This window comes from Rhinatrema bivittatum, chromosome 3 (genome assembly GCF_901001135.1).
Source record: "Rhinatrema bivittatum chromosome 3, aRhiBiv1.1, whole genome shotgun sequence".
In the NCBI taxonomy this organism is placed as follows: domain Eukaryota; kingdom Metazoa; phylum Chordata; class Amphibia; order Gymnophiona; family Rhinatrematidae; genus Rhinatrema; species Rhinatrema bivittatum.
The window spans coordinates 10870674-10890220 of NC_042617.1; the positions used below are offsets into that span (position 1 = coordinate 10870674).

The window sequence follows — 19547 nt, forward strand, 5'->3', positions numbered from 1 at the left end:
ATCCTGGACCTAAGAAAATCCAACTTTCTTTAGACGTCACAGGTACAATGGTATCTTTGGTTACCATCACTCCATACTGCAGTAAGTACATTATTTTAATGTTTCTATGTGCTTTATGGTGAGTCAACATTACAACCCCAAGCTCTGCCGCTGGCACCAGCTTCGGTAAGTGAACTGTCTCTTGCATCACTGTTGGTGAATGCTGTTTTCTCTGCGGAGTGTAACATCATTCACTTTCCTTGCATAGACTACTGCTAACCACTTTCAGTACATGCAAGGAGCTCTCACTTTTTTCAGGACTCACTATACATTTACTAACTGGGATTACTGTCACTGCCATAAATCCCTTCTGTAACACTTCTGGACACCACAGTCTTAAGACCCTCTTGTCCAGCATGCGCACAGACATTCTGATACATTGTTATATGTCCCTGCGCATATTTTCCATAACCTCAGCCTTTCAACTTTTCATGGTTGGGCTATGGGGCTTCTTCCCACTATGCATTTTTCTCATAATTCAAAACTGCTATGGGTTATATTCAGTGACATTCTATACTCAATGGACCTAAGTGGTTTCATTGCTTTCGTCCCTGATTCTTATCCCAGTTCGAACTAGGACCTAGTCTCCTTCGACTCATGCTCGCAATTCCTTAGGGTTATAAAGTTTCTCCTGAAAGCTGTCAACCCATTATGCATCTATTGCACTCCAGCATAGTTTCTCATAAACTTCCTGGACGTTGCACCCATGAGTTATGCCCTTATGCCTTCCAATACTGCTTTTGCAACAATTCTTTGTGCATACAGACAGACAGCATAGGGACAATGTGCTTTCCAACTCATAAGCACGCATTACCTCTTAGCTGCTCTGCTAGACAGCTGCGCAGCTCTACCCTTGGCCCTTGTTCACTTCATGCGACCTTGGGCCACATATCTAAGAGATTTAATGAACGCTCTATCAGACCTTCTCCACGTAGGTTCTATCCTCTCGAATGGTCTCAATTACATGTGTACAGGGCAAATCTTTTAACGCTGAGTTTAACTAAACTTTCCTCTGCGTCTGCATCATTCCATACGATGCACAGGTTCTGCTCCCTACACATGTTTCCTATGCGTTCCCTTAGATGCCTTTTCTTCCATCAAAGGCCTCTTCAATATATCTCTTCTGCTGCCTCTCGTAGCCAGCATTCTTCTAATGTTGAACTGGGATGGGGTTCAGTATTCTTTTCCCCACTCCCTGACTGAGATCAGTATGCTTCCCATACTTCTCAATCCATCATATCAGTAACCTTTTATTCCCTCACCAGTCAGTCCCAAATCATAGACTTACTGATGTTCTTAGGTTCTGGTAGCGTCACATAACCTTCTAAACATAAATCTTGCCGTTTAATATGGCAGGCTTTACCTCCTGACGCTAAAAAAAAAAAAAAGAGGTATTACCCCTTTTACTTTTCCACCATTTTTTCTTACTCCCTCGGATTCTGTTCTCCAGACATCCTCCACATAGATACACCTTTCTCTTAGGAGGTGTATCGTTTTGGGAGTTGGGTTCCCGTTTTCGGTAATCCTCTCTAAGTCGGCTTACCATGGATTATCCACTTATCAAGCCGCCTCTATTTCTCTAATCACGGAATGAACATATATATTCTCCTTATAAGTCTCATACATTCTACGTTTGAGCCTTTCCATTCCTCTCTTCCACAGTTTGGCAAGGGAACTTCTTTCCCTCTTAATGTCATTCCTGCCAGCAGGGTCCGTAGTTATGCACTCTTTCCATACTCACCTGACTCCGTTCCTCTGCCACTGAGTAGTTCTACGCATTCAACTTTCTATCCTTTTCAGGTAGATGTTGTATCTCCTTTCCTCAGGAAATACTCTATTAATTTTTCCTAACCTCTCTCTCTCGCCCTAGGGAGAGACTGGGTTTTCCACATTCCTGGACAGTAATGCTGCGCTTACATTCTATCTACATTGCACTGCATTCCATGTGAATTCCACTTGACTCTTTCCTTCATGCAAGGGTCAAGCTGCTACTTCCAGTGGCCACACAGACCTAATCCTTCTGATTAAGTGGTCTATATTTCCTTTCCTACCAACAAGCAGACATTTCACTACAACACTGTGGGTATCCACATACTGTTGTGTCCGTCTTAGCCTTAACAGCTTCCCTTTGGTTACTGCTGCTTGTACTTTTTTATCAGGTTGCAGCCTGGAGTCCTCTCCATACCTTCGCAGCCTATTATTGCTTACATTTGACTAGCCGGCATGCTCCATGTTTGGCCAGTCCGCCTACTCTTACTTTTTTCAATTCACTACCCAACATCCTTCCACGAACCCATTATGGTGTTGCGGATGCCCTCCATTCCCATTTCCACCTCAGTCGTTACGCCTTTGCGCATCTGCGGTGTATCTGGTGCATTCCCGGGCATCCTCAGCTCGGTACTCACCCATTTGTGAGGACTACCATCCTGCTTGTCCTGTGAGAAAGCAAATGTTGCTTACCTGATGTAACAGGTGTTCTCACAGGACAGCAGGATGTTAGTCCTCACGAAACCCGCCCGCCACCCCGCGGAGTTGGGTCTGTATACTTTTATTTTAGTTTCGCTTGCGCTTTTTAGCTATAAGACGAGACTGAGGGAGACACCTGTGGCTCACAGGGATAATTGCAGGCTGGGCATGCTCAGTGCACCCAGTGTGCCAGTGTCAGTCAAAGCTTGTTGAAACTTTGACAGAAAAGTTTTCCGTACAGGGCTCCATCCTCGATGTCACCCATTTGTGAGGACTAACATCCTGCTGTCCTGTGAGAACACCTGTTACATCAGGTAAGCAACATTTGCTTTATCAGAGGTCATTCAAGTTTTGAGTAGAAAACATTTAGGAATCCTTGTACTATCCTGACAGCAGAAGTGGATCAGGCAGAAGATCACACATGAACCTGGGACTGCTGCAACAGCTGATGTTGAAAGCATTTAAACTTGTCTCAAAGCTCTTAGGAAGAAACCATTAATAAAGCACATCTATTATTCTAAATTTCTTAGCATCCTGTCAGATGAATCCAGAACAAGTGGGTTATGCACCTCTACCAGCAGATGGAGACAGAGCAAACTGACGTCACAGTATATATACTCCTGCAGTGACATCAGCCTGCCAGTATTCTCCGTCTCCAGCAGATGGTGGACATACATCTCCCTACTGGGGATTGCTTCACTTTCAAGAAAAGGAGAATTGAGGAAATAAATTTGCCCCTGTTCTCTTGCGGTGATACCAAATGGTCCCTCCCACAATTGAGAATTCCTTGGTCCCTCAGATAAGTGCCTTGGTCCAGTAGCTGGCTTTTCAGCCAGTGTGCACTTAGCTGCTTAAGCAGCTGAAAAGCAGTGGGTGCAGGAAGTTGAGCACAGCTGTGATGGCACATACCCTTTCCCCCCACAGCCAGAGACTGTCTCTGTGCTCAGCCAAGTAAGGCTGAACTCTGGTAAGTTTAAAAAACAAAAACAACTTACACAGATTTAGAAGGAGGTTTTATGTTGTGAGGACTTCTTTCTTCCCCTGGTCTCTGTGCTCAGTGCGTCATTCTGACATTCGTCCTGCTCCGTGGGAGGTCGAGGGACATGGGCAGCATGGCGGATTGAGCAGCCTCCTTAGGCTAGGCCCTGCTTGAGGCTTTTTGTTGCACACCACATGGTAGGCTGCAACAGCATTTCGCACATTTTCTAAGGCTGCGACTTGCCGTTATTTAGGGAATAGCCACTGCTATTAATTACATCAGTGGCATGGGATCTTCTTAGTGTTTGGGTACTTGCCAGGTTCTTGTTGCCTGGTTTGGCCTCTGTTGGAAACAGGATGCTGGGGTTGATGGACCCTTGGTCTGACCCAGCATGGCAATTTCTTATGTTCTTATGCCCTCTACAGGACTGTCGGTTTGGCGTGTGTGTCTAGCTGTGCGTCCAGGTTGTGCGCCCAGGTTTTGTACGCACAGTCGGGACTTGTAGTCTGTGCGTCTATTTTAAGTGCCTTCGTAGTGGCCACACGCTTATCTCTGCACACAACTTGAACTGTGCCTTAAGTTTTTTGTGATGCTGCTTTTTGAACGAATAGGTAGGCGCCTAGGTGTATGCTGCCTAAGTGTTAGATGCATAATTATGTGTGCCAAGGTTGAGAGTGCATATTAAAAGAAAAAAAAGAAAAACAGCTAGACACATGCCTCTGGCCGCTGCTCTGCGCACTGTTGGCTATAATAGCGCCTGTGCCTTGGAAGGCTTCTCGTCCTTCTCTTTGCACTGCTTATCATATTCGGGTATCTCAGCCAGGAGTGCCCGCAAATTTGTGCTACCACTGTTAGGAGGCTCAGGGAGACTTGTCTTCCTTTGATTTCACTAAGCCTAGTTCTTTCGAGACTGATGTGGATCTGGGTAAAGACGACTCGGTGGGGAGCCTGATTTTCGAACTCCCCTAACTGGTTCCTCAGCAGCGGAAGGTAGCTCAGTGAATGCTTCTCAGGTATCTCCTGGTTTGGATACTTCTACATTTTCATGGGTAGAATTTTTTTCAAGGGGTTGCAATCCTTTCTTCAGGCGCAGTGCTCAGTCCTGTCCAGTGCTCCCAGACCAGAGGTGCAGATAGGATCCTTGCCTGGACCTTCTATTAAGCACCGGAGTACTTCTAGAGTGGCCACGGGATGTCCGGATTGAGATCCAGATGGCACAGATGATGATGCCGATCCTGACTCTCTTGAGGATGGTGAAATTCTCCCCGGATTAGAACCGTATAGAACTCTGTTCTTTCATAGAGATGTACTGCCAGCTCTGATTTTCCAGACCTTGAAAATGCTTGGCATTCCTTGGGCAGATTCAGTGTCTAAGTCAAAGAGAAATTTGTGATGGACACCATTCAAGAATTGATTGCTCTTGAGTGGGGCGACCCAGAGGCTAATTTCAAAGGGAGTCAGGTTTTTGAAGGCCTGTACACTCTGGATCCAGTGGTAAGAGAGGGCTTACATTTTCCGAAGGTAGATGCACTTGTGTGTGCAGTCTCCAAACGGACCACTATTCCCATGGAAGGTGGAGCAGCCTTGCAGGATGCTCATGATAAAAAAAAAAAAAAATTGAGACTGTCCTTCAGAAAGCATTTGAAGCAGTGGCAATGTCCTTGCAAATCACTTCTTGTTGTTCCTTGGTGGCTCACTCTTGTTTGCTTCTCTCCCAGGAGGTTGATGTCCCTGGGGTAAATTCAAGGGCAGTTATGGAACCAGCTGTTGCCTTCTTTGCAGATGCGGGCTGTGATCTGGTTCACACTTTAGCCAGTGGGTGGCTTCTATAGTAGCGACCAGGCATCAGTTATGGTTGAAATATTGGTCTGCTGATGTGACCTTCAAGGCTAGCCTCACCAAGTTGCCCTTTAACGGATTGTTTTTGTTTGGAGCAACCACAGTCTCAGAACTATTTGATTCTGCTCCACTTGCCGATGGAGGTCTCCTCCCAACTGCAATGGTGATGCAGGCTGATCATCTAAGGAAGGGAATCTCCCAACCCCACTGGACTGGCTAGTACTGATGATGGACGTGAGTCTCCTTGGTTGGGGAGCTCACTGTTAGGCGCTCTTAGCGCAAGGATACTGGAATGCAGAAGAGTCTCACTGGAACATCACTTAGGCTGAAAGCCAGGGCAGTCCAGTTGGCATGTTTACAGTTTGGCGACAGGCTGCAACGTTGATTGGTCCGAATAATATCGGTTAATACAACGATTGTGGCAGAAGTGCATCTCAAGATGTTCTCAACCTCGCACATAGCAGGAAGAGACAACATAAGGACAGAGTTCTCAGCAAAGAGAGCCTGGATCCAGGAGAGTCGGCATTGTCAGGTGAGGCATTTCAGCTGCTTCTGGATCACTGGAGTCTTCCGTTCCTAGACCTCCTGGCAACTTCACACAATCTGAAAGTTCCTCAATTCTTCAGCCACAGGAGAAATCCAAAGTCATTGGGGGATCAATGTCATAGTGCAGGAGTGGCTGGACGACAAGTTACTGTATGCCTTTCCTCCATGGCCCATGTTGGGCAAATTGATTCAGAGGATCGAGCACCACATAGGGATGGTGCTCTTGGTAGCTCCAGGCTGGCCCAAGAGACCATGGTATGTGGATCTGCGGAGGTTCCTGGTGGACTCGCCTCTTCTACTTCCGGCGCACAAGACCCTGTTGCGGCAGGGACCTGTCCTTCATGAAGATCCGACTATTTTTTTCTTACGGTATGGCCCTTGAAAGGGCTTGCTTACTGAAACAGGGATACTCTGCAGCGGTGATTTCCACCTTACTGAGAGCTAGGAAGCTCTCCACTTCCTTGGCCTATGTGCGGGTTTGGAGCGAGTTTAAGGTCTGGTGTGTGAATCGAGGTACTCTTCCTTCCTTGGTCAAGATTCCGTTCATTCTGGAATTTTTGCAAGATGGCTTGAATAAAGGCTTTGCTTTCATTTCCTGAAAGGTGCAAGTAGTGGCTCTTGCCTGTTGGCTCATCCTGATGTGGCCATTTTCTGAATGAAGTGAACCATCTCTGTCCTCCCTTGTGGTTTATGATGCCCCTTTGGAGTCTTAATTGGTATTGGTTTTCGTGGCAGGCCCTGCATTTATACCACCGTATACCCTGTCCTTGAAAACGGTGTTCCTTGTGGCATTTTGTTCTATGAGTAGGGTTTCCAAATTCCAGGTGTTATCTTGCCGTGACATTCCTTCAGGTGACTCTAGGAGCGGTACAGCTGCCTACTGCTCCTTCCTTTTTACCAGAGGTGGTCACTGAGTTTCACTTGAATCAGTCCATCTCCCTGCCTGTCTCTGAACAGAGAGAGATGTGAAGGCGTATCGTCTGTTGCAACCCTTGGATGTCAAGAGACCTATTGATAGGTATCTGCAGGTTTCTAAGCCTTTCCAGAAGTTGGATCGCCTATTTGCGCTTCATGGTGGTACTAGATAGGGAGAGCCGGCCTTGCGGGCTATGGTAGCTCGCTGGATTAAGGAGGTAGTCACAGCTGCATACGTGGATTCTGGGAAACTGTTCCCTAGTCAAATTAGGGCTCATCCCACTAGGGCTTGAGCAGTGTCATGGGCAGAAGTTAGATTGTTGTCCCCTGTCGACATTTGCCGAGCTGTGATATGGCCATCCTTACACACCTTTCCAGGTATTATCATCTGGATGGGCAGACTTGGGAGGATGCAGCCTTTGACTGGACTGTGGGCAGCCTCCCACCTTATTGGGGAGTATCTTGGGTACATCCCGCTTCTTCTGGATTCATTTGACTGGACACTAAGAAATGAGAAATTATTACTTACCTGATAATTGCCTTTTCTTTAGGACAGTCAGATGAATCCTCCCGTGGCTGCCGAATGTTTTCATTATAGTCCTTTTGTGTGACTATGTGTTACAGGGATTACTGGTAAGTGTTAGTCCAGTCCCTAGACTAATGTTTATACATTCTTGTCCGAGCTCGGTGTTGCCTGTTGGCTGAGTATTGAAATGGTTACTTGTTTTTAATCAAGATTTTTCTAGTCTGTCCACAGTTGCTTTTGAAAATAATACTGGCAGGCTGATGTCAGTTTGCTCCATCTCCATCTGCTGGTAGAGGTACATAACCTTCAGGCCTATCCAGTACCGAGCGGTAGGAAGAGCTGCGTTAGTGCCTACGGCACCCGCGGTTACCACCCGCACAGTGCAGCTCACCTACCGCTCGATCCTGAAGCCTAATTATATGTAAATGTAAGCCGCGTCCGAAAAGCCTTAGGCCCGCGCAACCCAGGATACTGGATAGAGCGCCTATACAGGATCCTGGGTGCGCGGGCCTAAGGCTTCACGCCACGCTGGTATCTGTCATTTCAAATGTCATTTGAAATGACAGATACCAGGAAGCAACGGCGGCGACAGCGCAGAAGCAACGGCGAAACGACTTGTCAGTGTCCCCCCTCCTCTCGGAGCAGGGCGCGAAAAGCAGCCTTGCTCCGGGAGGAGGGGGGACACTGACAGCGCAGAAGCAATGGCGAAGACAGCGGCGAAACGACTTTTCAGTGTCCCCCCTCCTCTCGGAGCAGGGCGGAAAAGCCGCCTTGCTCCGGGAGGAGGGGGGACACTGACAGCGCAGAAGCAACGGCGAAACGACTTTTCAGTGTCCCCCCTCCTCTCGGAGCAGGGCGGAAAAGCCGCCTTGCTCCGGGAGGAGGGGGGACACTAGCAACGGTGAAGCTTTCCCCCAGCCCGGACGCCGGCAAAAAACTTACTTTTTTGCAGCCAGCCATGAGCAGGAACACGATCTGGCTCCCGTAGCTCCTCCCAACAAGATGGCCGCCTGCACGGGGAAAGTGTGCAATTCGTCGCTCAAGAGCAAGGCGGCTTTTCTGCCCTGCTCCGAGAGGAGGGGGGACACTGAAAAGTCGTTTCGCCGCTGTCTTCGCCGTTGCTTCGCCGCTGTCAGTGTCCCCCCTCCTCCCGGAGCAAGGCTGCTTTTCGCGCCCTGCTCCGAGAGGAGGGGGGACACTGAAAAGTCGTTTCGCCGCTGTCTTCGCCGTTGCTTCTGCGCTGTCAGTGTCCCCCCTCCTCCCGGAGCAAGGCGGCTTTTCCGCCCTGCTCCGAGAGGAGGGGGGACACTGAAAAGTCGTTTCGCCGTTGCTTCGCCGCTGTCTTCGCCGTTGCTTCAGCGCTGTCAGTGTCCCCCCTCCTCCCGGAGCAAGGCGGCTTTTCGCGCCCTGCTCCGAGAGGAGGGGGGGACACTGAAAAGTCGCTTTGCCGTTGCAGTCTCCGTGGCAGCCCCAGTCCGGACATCGGAGGGGGGCTGCAACGTTTTTTTCGCTTTTTTTTTTTTGGCTTCGGGAGTAGGGGAGAGGACTGGGGCTGCCACGGAGACCGGCCCCCATGATCGCGGCGGGGGCAGGTGAGCGGAGGCTGGGGGAAAGCTTGCCACCTACCCTTACCCATGCCTCTACCGCCTGGGTCAGGGTAGGCGGTAAGTTTGCAGGTTAAACGCGCGACAAAACGGCAGGGAAAGGTAGCGATAGTCGGGGCGCGGGTTACGGGATGCTAGGGGAATAGCTAATTGGCTCGTTTGCATGCAATATCGAGCTAATTCGCTCGTTTGCATGCAATATACATGCCGCGGGCGGAAGGGGTTGCCCGGGGAATTTAGGACGCGGTAGGAGTAGGTTAAAGGGGATTCGGGATCGCAGGAAGGGCTAACGCGGCCGGAACGTGAGTTAAAAGCGGCTTAGGAGCAGGGTAAACGCGGCCGCACTTTACAGGATAGGCCTGCTTGTTCTTAATTCATCTGACTGTCCTAAAGAAAAGGAAATTCTCAGGTAAGTTGTGACGTCACATTTCCATACAGCATGCATTTACTTCAGCTCGCTGACAAGTGTTACTAGACACCCTGGGGCTGGATTCCTTTGGATTTGTGCTCTTAGAAATGTTTCCCTGTGCCATTGTTTTCCGACTTCTGATAGGTGCTTTAAAGCTTGAGCCCTGTAACTAAAATAACACTGAGGGTTCTATGAGGATTATTAGCAAAATGCACTAGTAATAGCAGTCTCTGTTGCATGGTTTTGTTTTATTTTGTTTTTTTAAATGTTTGGAGGAGCCGGTCAGACCATTGTTCTGAACAGTTGTGAAACATACGTGGCGGTAAACATGTTTGAGTTGGTTTCTATTAGAAACTGCTCCTACAACTGTCCAAGAAACCTGCTTTAATAAACTCCTAGGTTTAATTATGTAATTCTAGTGCTACAGTTATATGGGCAGGCCAATCAAATCTCTAGAATTAAAATGTTCTGCTTTAGAAGTATTAACTGTGTGGATTGATTTGTTCTAATTTTCCTGCAGGGTGAAAGAAGTGTACAGACTGGAAGAGATGGAAAAAATATTTTTACGGTGAGAGATCCTTTTCTTGGAGTAACAAAAGAATTTCTACCATGAATTCAAGCTTCAGTTTCACTGTGTCTTAGAAACTGCTGAACAAAGAGAGAATAGCATTAATCCTGTAGCTACAGAGTCTTATGTTAATAAATATCCATTGAAGCTTTCTCCTCAGTGACAATTGTCTTTTGCTGGTAACTCCATGGGGAAATGACAGGCATAAAGCGCTGGGTATATCATTTGAATGCTATCTTATAAATAAAGGGGAAAAATCGTTACTCCCAAGACTTGGAGTTAGTAATGAAGGAGTTAAGTTTCAGCTTTGACTGAGGAAGCCAGGATAGCGGTTTCACAGCCAAAACAATTGGGTTCTGTTACTGCAGTATGTCATGTGACTGAAAGGGAGAGTAAGATTTTGTGCATCTGTATAAAACATGAACTCCAGTGGTTGTGAAAACTCTGTCGCAATTTGATGCATGCGGTTTTAAACAGTTCCCAAAGTAGGTTCTGGAATGGTCTAGCTGCATCAGCAAATGTTTTCATCTGCTGCCTCTTTCCAAGTGCATCTCAGCCGCCTGACCTGGATGTTGTAAAGATCTTGCATTATCAAATGACCTATAGAATTGCCCTTGTCTAGATGGCAAGCCAAAGTATGTACTGATTGAAGAAAAAAGGAGAATGAGGATCCTATCTCTTCTCAGGAATTGAACATTGTCTCATGGGCAAATGTTAGAGGAGAAGAAACTGCATGATTTGCTGTAGACCTTAATCTATTGGTGCTACTTGTAGCAGCCTGTGGCTAATTAATCCAGTCTGTTTGGTCCTTGATAACAATAACATCCTATATCCTTCACAACATGGCTTTCGAAAACACTATAGCACAGAGACACTTCTGATTGCCCTTACAGATAACATTATGAGGGGTTTTGATAACGGTAAACATTACATTCTAGTGATGCTTGACCTGTCAGCAACATTTGACACTGTAAATCATGACATACTCTTAAATAGACTAAAAGAAATAGGCTTAAACAACAAAACTATCAAATGGTTTAGATCATATCTCAGTGACAGATATTTTCAGGTACAAATTAGACACGCTATATCAGAAAAAATAAACCTTCAAACAGGAGTACCACAAGGATCTGCCCTCTCCGCCACACTTTTCAACATATACTTGCTACCTCTATGCCACCTGCTAGCTGGTTTGGGAATCACACACTATATATAAGCTGATGATATCCAATTAATTTTACCCATTGATGATACAATCGAGAAAACATTAAACTTAGCCAACATGTATCTAGATATCATTAAGCAGCTACTAAACCAAATGGAATTAGTAATCAATATAGAGAAGACAGAATTCTTACATTTAGAAAGAAAAAATATGGAAATCAAACAAAACCCAATCACACTAAAAAAACAACCAACAAATAATACTTGCAGAGAAAGTACGGAATCTAGGAGTAATAATTGACACCGAACTAAGCTTAAAACAACACACATCTCTAAAAGTAAGGGAAGGATACGCTAAACTCATGGTCCTCAGGAGACTTAAACCACTTCTGACAACTGCTAACTTTCGATCAGTACTACAAGCATTAATATTTGCAAGCACTGATTATTTTAATGTACTTCTACTAGGTCTTCCATACACCTCACTAAGACCATTGCAGGTTCTGCAAAACTCAGCTGCAAGAATTTTAACTGGCAAAAGTAAAAGAGATCACATCACTGAAACACTGGCTGAACTACACTGGCTTCCCATTGAACAAAGAATACAATACAAAACACTGTGCACCATACATAAGTTAATACATAACGAACATGCAGACTGGTTAAATACAGCCCTCCGTGTACACGTCCCTAACAGAAACCTAAGATCAGCAAACAAAGCACTCCTAACTATTCCATCAGTCAAAACTGCAAGACTAACACAAGTACGAGAGAGAGCACTATCACTGGCAGGACCCATACTATGGAATTCCATGCCCCTAGATTTAAGATTACAAAGAGACAGCAAAACCTTTAGAAAAGGTTTAAAAACCTGGCTCTTTAAACAAGCTTTTCAGAAAGAGAAGGGTGAATAGAAACCAGGGACAAGCAAAGCACGAACAATAAAACACCCACACACACTGCTGTATTCAGTTAATTCTGTAATCAAAACCGAGATAGAGAGACCTGGACAAGATTCATTACATTTATTTATTTATTTATTTAACACTTTTCTATACCGACCTTCATGGTTAAAGACCATATCAGATCAGTTTACATCGAATTGGGGAACTGTAACAAAACCATAATTTGAAGAAGGAAGAACAAAGTTACATTCAACAAGGATAGTCAACTTGGAAGCATAGACTGTTGGAAAGAAAGGCCTAAGAATGCAGAAACAGAGTATATTGATGAATCAGGTGAGGCTCTTATTGAGAACTTGAAGGTCGTACGGAGATCCATAGCTCATGAAGGATATTTCGGTCGTCTAGTGGGTATCCGGGGGATCTGAGAAGGCTTGGTGGAAAAGCCAGGTCTTAAGATTTTTTCCTAAATGTTAAAAGGCAGGGTTCCAGTCTTAGGTTGGAGGGATGTTGTTCCAGATAGCTGGGCCTGCTGTCGAGAAGGATCGATCTTTAGTCGAGGTGAGGCAAGTGGCTTTTGTAGGTGGGGCCTGTAGGGTTCCTTTATATGCTTCTCTGGTTGGTCTGTTGGAGATATGGAGATTGAGAGGGAATTCAAGGTCCAAATGCAGGTGATTGTAGATGGATTTGTGAATTAAAGTGAGTGATTTGTGAATGATTCTGTAGTTCACTGGGAGCCAGTGTAAGTTATGGAGGATGGGTGATATGTGTTCTCCACGGTTGGTGTTGGTCAGGATTCTTGCCGTGGCATTTAATATTGATCACTATATTTATCACCCATTTATCACCCATTGATCACTCATTTAATATTGATTCTTGCCGCGGCATTTAATATTGATCACTAACTGTTACCGAACCTTATGGCACTTTTGTAATCGGACAAATTGCAGCATTATTACTTTTATGTGCCTTAATGTAAACCGTTGTCATGGTCCACACCAAACGATGGAATAGAAAAGATTTAAAATAAATAAATATTAAGAATGCTTTATGCTTGGAGGAAGAGTAGATTTCTTACACATCATAATTCTTCAAACAGCAATTGTTTTGACCCAGCAGTTTCTTCCTTCTCCTCTGGCCTTCCAGCAAAATTTGAACCAGGGCTGGCATCTGGCACCATGAGGCCTCATTTGCAGCTACTGAGGAACATTTTCCCCCTATTTGATATCCCCTCTGAATTTTAGTTTAGTGATTGTAGCACCAGGGCTCCTTCCAGAAACCTGACTCTGGCCACCAGCCTTAAGAGAGGGCAGGACTCCCTTCCACTTAGAGATGTGGGGGAAGTGTGACTCAACCATCCTCGGGCCCCAGCTGGCCTGGAGAGCAGAAGATTCCATTTGGGAATTGAACCAGGAACGCTCCCCATGGCAGTGCACATTGCCATGGAGTCAAATCTGGCCCTAAACATAGCACTTCCCCCTTTGCAATGTATCTGCTCTCCCTTCTTTCTATCACCAACATAAAGGACATTACGTTCTGGTTGCTCAAACACTAATTAGTAGTTTGTGAAATTTGAGAATGCTCTAGAATAGGATTACCCAGTTCTGTTTCTTGAGGATTACTGGTTTTCAGGCTATATGTGATGAATATTCTTGAGGTATATTTTCATGCATTTGGTCTAACACCTGGGTTAATTATATTTTCGTTAATGTGGAACACAGGACTATGACTTTAGAAACCAACATTGACCATCCTTGTTCAAAAGCTTTAAAGAGAAACTCCTCTTGACTCAGCATGTGATAGGTCATGTGACCCATTTTGTGACTGCTGGGCAATTTGGCCTTAAGGCAACAGGGATTACAAGAGACTATTTTGATGCTAATACCTGTGCCATGAGTCTGTAACTATTTTGTATCTCAATTGTATGAATTGTCCCTACCTTTCTGTTTGTGTGCAGGTTAGAAATGAAGATTATAAAGAGCTGCAGTGGAATCCCACGGCTCTCCTACACTGGGCGAGATGACAGGCATTTTTTGCCAACTGGATTATATATAGTTAAGACTATGAACGGTAGGAGGAGAATGACTTGCCTGGCATTCTTTTTTCAATCTTCTTTTCACTTAATAGGTCTGATAAATCAAGTAAAAACCAATTGAAAATGTTTTGTAGCCCTCTTGTGGTAGCCACAACCACACTTTTGGAATGTCTGTTGCTTTTCCATAAATGCTTATCCCTGCTGCAATTTTCTTTTCAACATATGGAAAGTAGCCATGTGAACATCCTGGTTCTTGCACTGTTCAGAATGTACCTATTTTGGTTGAACAACTATCTTCATCAAATAATTGCCCAGTAGTAAGTTAACATAAGAATATAAGAACTGCCATGCTGGGTCAGATCAAGGTCCATGGAGTCTAGCATTCTGTTTCCAACAGTGGCCAGTCCAGGTAACAAGTACCCAGCAGATCCCCAATAATTGTATCTCACTTCCAGGGATAAGCACTGGTTTTCCCAAGTCTACCTGGCTAAGAACTGTTTCCTTTTATTCTTGCTAGACCAGTCATTATGTTTGGTATTTCTATCCTCCACAGCTGTCAGAGATAGAAGCACATCTCTTTTATGACCTCATAGGAGTAGTCCTAGTCCAATTCAGTAGTCTCTGTCTCTGGTAACTGCGGACATGTGAAGAGGGCATTAAACTCCCAGAGCCAGGGTGCTGCCTCCCAGCCTGGTTGAGTCCATGTTGCTTCTAGGCAACAGCCTCTAGGGGTCTATTTTTCCAAGTGGGAGCATTCTCACAGGACAAGCAGGATGGTAGTCGTCACATATGAGTGACATCACAGGATGGAGCCCTGTACGGAAAACTTTTCTGTCAAAGTTTCTATAAAGCTCTGACTGACACTGGCACACTGAGTGCACTGAGCATGCTCAGCCTGTAATTATCCCTGTGACCACAGGTGTCTCTCTGTCTTCTTTTTTCTGCTCTGCAGTAAGCATAGTGGTTAGAAGCTCTGTGAGAAATTCTAACACTTTGTTCTCACGAAACACTTAAACTTTTACTTCACAAACACTTTTTCCCTGCACGGGTCTCCCTTCGCATACATTTATTCGACGCTCGGTGAGTACTATGCCCTGTTTTTCGGTCTGTTCCTATCACCTCCCTGGCCTGCCAACCGACTGCAGCCTTCCCTCTCCCTATGTTTTCATAGTTAGCCACACACATAGCCTGCGAGTGTCCCTCTGTGACACACTGCCTGGTTATTAGCGCTAGTGGGACATGGACTTCCACGGTTTCATTTGCCGCCAGGGCCTCTGTCGAATCCAGGTCCTTTGATTTCCTCAGTACCCTCGCGCAGTCGATGCCCCCGTCGGTACCCCCTTCCAGACCGTCCTGCATTCTTCGATGCCATCGGTACCCCTCCCCTGCGGTACATTGATGCCATCGTTCCTTGCATCGATTCTATCAGTGCCATCCATATTTTTCATCCATGGCACTGATTTTTCCCTGGGTTTCATGGATGCCATCATTGCTCGGATGGATGCCATCGATGCCCAGGACACTTCCATCGATGCTATCGTCTATTCCATCGGTGCCATCAATGCCCAGGTCGATGCCATTGTCTATTCCATCGGTGCCATCGATGCCCATGTTGGTTCCATTGATGCCATCGTTGATTCCATCGGTGCCATCGATGCCCAGGTCGGTTCCATGGGTGCCGTCGATGCCTGGGTCTATGCCAATGTCAATTCCATCGGTGCCCATGCTGGTACCATTGATGCCATCAACGCCATTGGTGCCCAAGTCAATCCCATCGAAGCCGTCGACGCCCGTGGCCATGCCACCATCGGCGCCCACCTCCATACATCGATGCCGTCCGCCCACGTCATTTCCATCGATGCGGTCATTGACTCCGTCGATGCCGGCATCATTTTTTCCGATGCCAACGATGTTTTTCGATCTCTCGATGCCACATCATTCCATAGATACCTACGCCAATGTCATCAGTGCTTTCGTCACTGTTATCCTTGCTCTGCCCGGATCATCGACAATGCCCTCGAGGCTGCTTTGGCCGCCATCGACACCATCAATACCGACATAGCACCTCCATGTAATGCTCTCGCCTAAACCCAGTGCTCCATGCTTTGGGTTCTTATTAAAGCCCCGTATTAGCCTACGACACTACATAGTGCCAGGAGCAGTGCAGGCATGCTGACAGTCCGTCAACATTCGCCATCTCAGACAGCGAGGGCATCCACTTCGGCGCTGGGGAAAGACCGGGCCGAGCACCATGGCACTCATTGTCACCGGCACGGTGACCGTCCGCCACCGACGCCATCCAGCACATCGGTGCTATCCTTCTCAGTGCTGGAGAATGCCCGGGCCGAGCAACATCACCACTACCACTGTCCTAAATTGAACCTTTTGTATATAGACTCCTGTAAGTAACCTGTTTAAGCCTTTATATATAGTCCTGTAAATAGCCTGTTACAGTTTTATTGCTTTAATTTCATTGCCCTCTGCTCTATGTATTCCTCCCTGTTTCCCCTCCCCGTTGATTGTAATTTCAGCCTTTCAGTTACAATGTGAACCGGTATGATGTATGCTTACTAATGCCGGTATATAAAAAGTTTCAAATAAATAAATAAATACCATCACCACTGTTCCACACAGTGCTGGTAGTCCTTGGTGCTCCAGAAACACCGGAACGAGTTCCGAAGAATTCTGGACTAGCATCACGACACATTGAGCTGCTGCAATGAGGGCCAGGTTCACGAGTCATAATAAGAACATAAGAACATAAGAATTTGCCATGCTGGGTCAGACCAAGGGTCCATCAAGCCCAGCATCCTGTTTCCAACAGAGGCCAAACCAGGCCACAAGTACCTGGCAATTACCCAAACACTAAGAAGATCCCATGCCACTCATGCAATTAATAGCAGTGGCTATTCCCTAAATAAATTTGATTAATAGCCGTTAATGGGCTTCTCCTCCAAGAACTTATCCAAACCTTTTTGAACCCAGCTACACTAACTGCACTAACCACATCCTTTGGCAACAAATTCCAGAGCTTAATAATGGCTCCCCTGTACCTGAGGCGTGCCCCACCGATAACGGTGCGATATTGTGGCCCTCCACAAATTACTGTGATAGCGCCAGCCACGCTTAGTCTGTCTCCTCTATACCTGCGCTACCATACCAGGTTTCAGAGTTGAGACGGACATTACGTCCAACAGGCTACCCCTCGATGACTCCTGAAATCCACGGAGCCATCAATCTTCACCGGCTCGTCCTTCGGCGATCCATGTCAGATAGTAAGGAGTCTAATCCCTCTTCAGTGGCATTCCCATTGAGATCTGTTCTGTCTTCCAAGAACTGTATTAGCGTCACATATCGCTATTGCCAGCTATGTCAGACACCATACCAAGAGAACCTCTCTACCATTTATTTGGGATTGCATCAGGACATCCTCCCGTTGTCAGCAACGGGACCCTGTACTGATTAATACTCTGGCTTCTGATTCCTAATTCAGGACCGAAGTTCCAGATGGATTCTCTGATCTGCTAAACACGAGATCCAGCAAATACTGCCTCAAGTGCAAGTCCACCTCGAAACCCGGCGACAGGTCTCAACTTTTTCTTGTACAGCACACAGAAATGCAGGTAAGACTTTACCGCTCACCCTCCCTTGGGAGGTTACATGATATCCAGGTTACATCAGCCCTTCCAGTTGGACATCTCCGGGTCTCTCAACTTGCCAGATGTTAGAGCGGCCACCCCACTGTGTACCAAGATTCACGGTACACTCCCCCGGAAGCTACAAAGCGCAGGAGGGGGGGGGGGATTGGGGAGTTTTAATTTCACTATTCTTTCTTTCAACAGAAAGTAGTTACTCTCTGCAGAAAGGAATGACAAGTGTGATGACCAAATTTAGAGATGACACAAAATTGTTTCGAGGAGTTAAAACAGCAAATCGAGAGGAACTGTAGAAGGACCTTGTAAAAATAGGAGACTGGGCTTTTAAATAGCAGATACAAGTTAATATAGACAAGTGCAAAGTAATGTAGATAGGGAGAAATAATCCCAGCTACAAGCACATGATGCTGAGCTCCATCTGAGGAGTCCTTTTGGGCAATGCCTTCAGTTCAGTGGGTGGCAGCAGGCAAAAAGGCAAATAGAAGGTTAGGAATTACCATATTTTTCGCTCCATAAGACGCACAGACATTTCCCCCCCACTTTTGGGAGAAAAAAGTGCGTCTTATGGAGCGAATATAAAAAAAACCTAAAAAACTAACTACAATCCCTCACTCTCCTGACCCCCCCCCCCCCCCCCCCCAAGACTTGCCAAAAGTCCCTGGTGGTCAGCGGGGGTCCGGGAGTGATCTCCTGCTCTTGGGCCGTCGGCTGCCAGTAATCAAAATGGTGCCGACGGCCCTTTGCCCTTACTATGTCACAGGGGCCGACCAATGGCACCGGTAGCCTGAGAACAGAGCCGGTTTAGCACACCATTTTTTTTTTTTTTATTTTCCCCCTCTGAATCCTAGGTGCATCTCATGGTCAGGTGCATCTTATGGAGCGAAAAATACGGTATTTGGAAAGGAATAGAGAACAAAATTGAGAATATCATAATGTCCTTGTATAGATCCATGGTGAAGACCGCACCTTGAGTACTGTGTGCAGATCTGCTTGCCCCATCTCCAAAAAGACAGAGTGGACATTGAAGGCAACAAAAATGATGGAGAAGCTTCCTTATGGAGAAAGGCTAAACCTGGGAAAAGAGAGGACTGAAAGGGGGATAGGATTGAGATTTAGAAAACCATGAAAGAGGCGAAACGGTTATTTACCGTTCTGCCATGAAAGAGGGAATGGTTATTTACTCTTTAGACACTAGGACTCAGGGACGCTCCATGAAACTGGCAACCGCACATTTAAAACAAATCATAGGAAGTGATTTGTCACTCGGCGCACAATCAAGCTATGGAATCTGTTGCCAGAGGACGTGGTCAAGACAATGAGAATAGTGGGGTTTAAAAGAGGATTGGACAAGCTCCTGCAGGAAAAGTCCTTATACACAGGCCAATCCAGTAAAGTGCACGGGAGAGCTGGCGCTCCGAGGCAAGCGCCCGCTCTCCCAACACGTGCCCAGGCCCCGCTCTGGGCACGCGATTCAGTATTCAAATTAGGGCCCGCGCTAATAAGGAGGCGCTAGGGACACTAGCGCGTCCCTAGCGCCTCCTTATTGGCGGAAGCGGCGGCTGTCAGCAGGTTTGACAGCCGATGCTTAATTTTACCGTCGTCGGTTGTCGAACATGCTGATAGCCACGGGTTCGGAACACAGACGTCAGTAAAATTGAGCGTCCATCTTCCGACCCACGAGCCGCGGGCAGATTTTTTTTTTTTTTTTTGGGGGGGGGGCCTCCGACTTAATATTGTTATGATATTTAGTCGGAGGGTGTACAGAAAAGCAGTTTTTTCTGCTTTTCTGTACACTTGCGCAGTGCCATCTGAAATTAACTCCTGCCTTTGGCAGGAGTTAATTTCTGAGAGTAAAATGTGCGGCTGAGAGTAAAATGTGCGGCTTGGCTGCACATTTCA

At 46.3% G+C, this 19547-nt stretch overlaps 1 protein-coding gene across 2 annotated transcripts in view; it reads left to right on the plus strand.

Moving 5' to 3' along the window:
- The window catches only part of CMTR1 (cap methyltransferase 1), a 322636-nt gene that overhangs the window by 277970 nt on the left and 25119 nt on the right, over window positions 1-19547 (plus strand). For both annotated transcript variants that reach the window (XM_029592902.1, XM_029592901.1), the window contains exons 21-22: window positions 9844-9891; window positions 13915-14027. In XM_029592902.1, the coding sequence (XP_029448762.1) occupies window positions 9844-9891; window positions 13915-14027 (161 nt within the window). The remainder of the gene's footprint in view (window positions 1-9843; window positions 9892-13914; window positions 14028-19547) is intronic.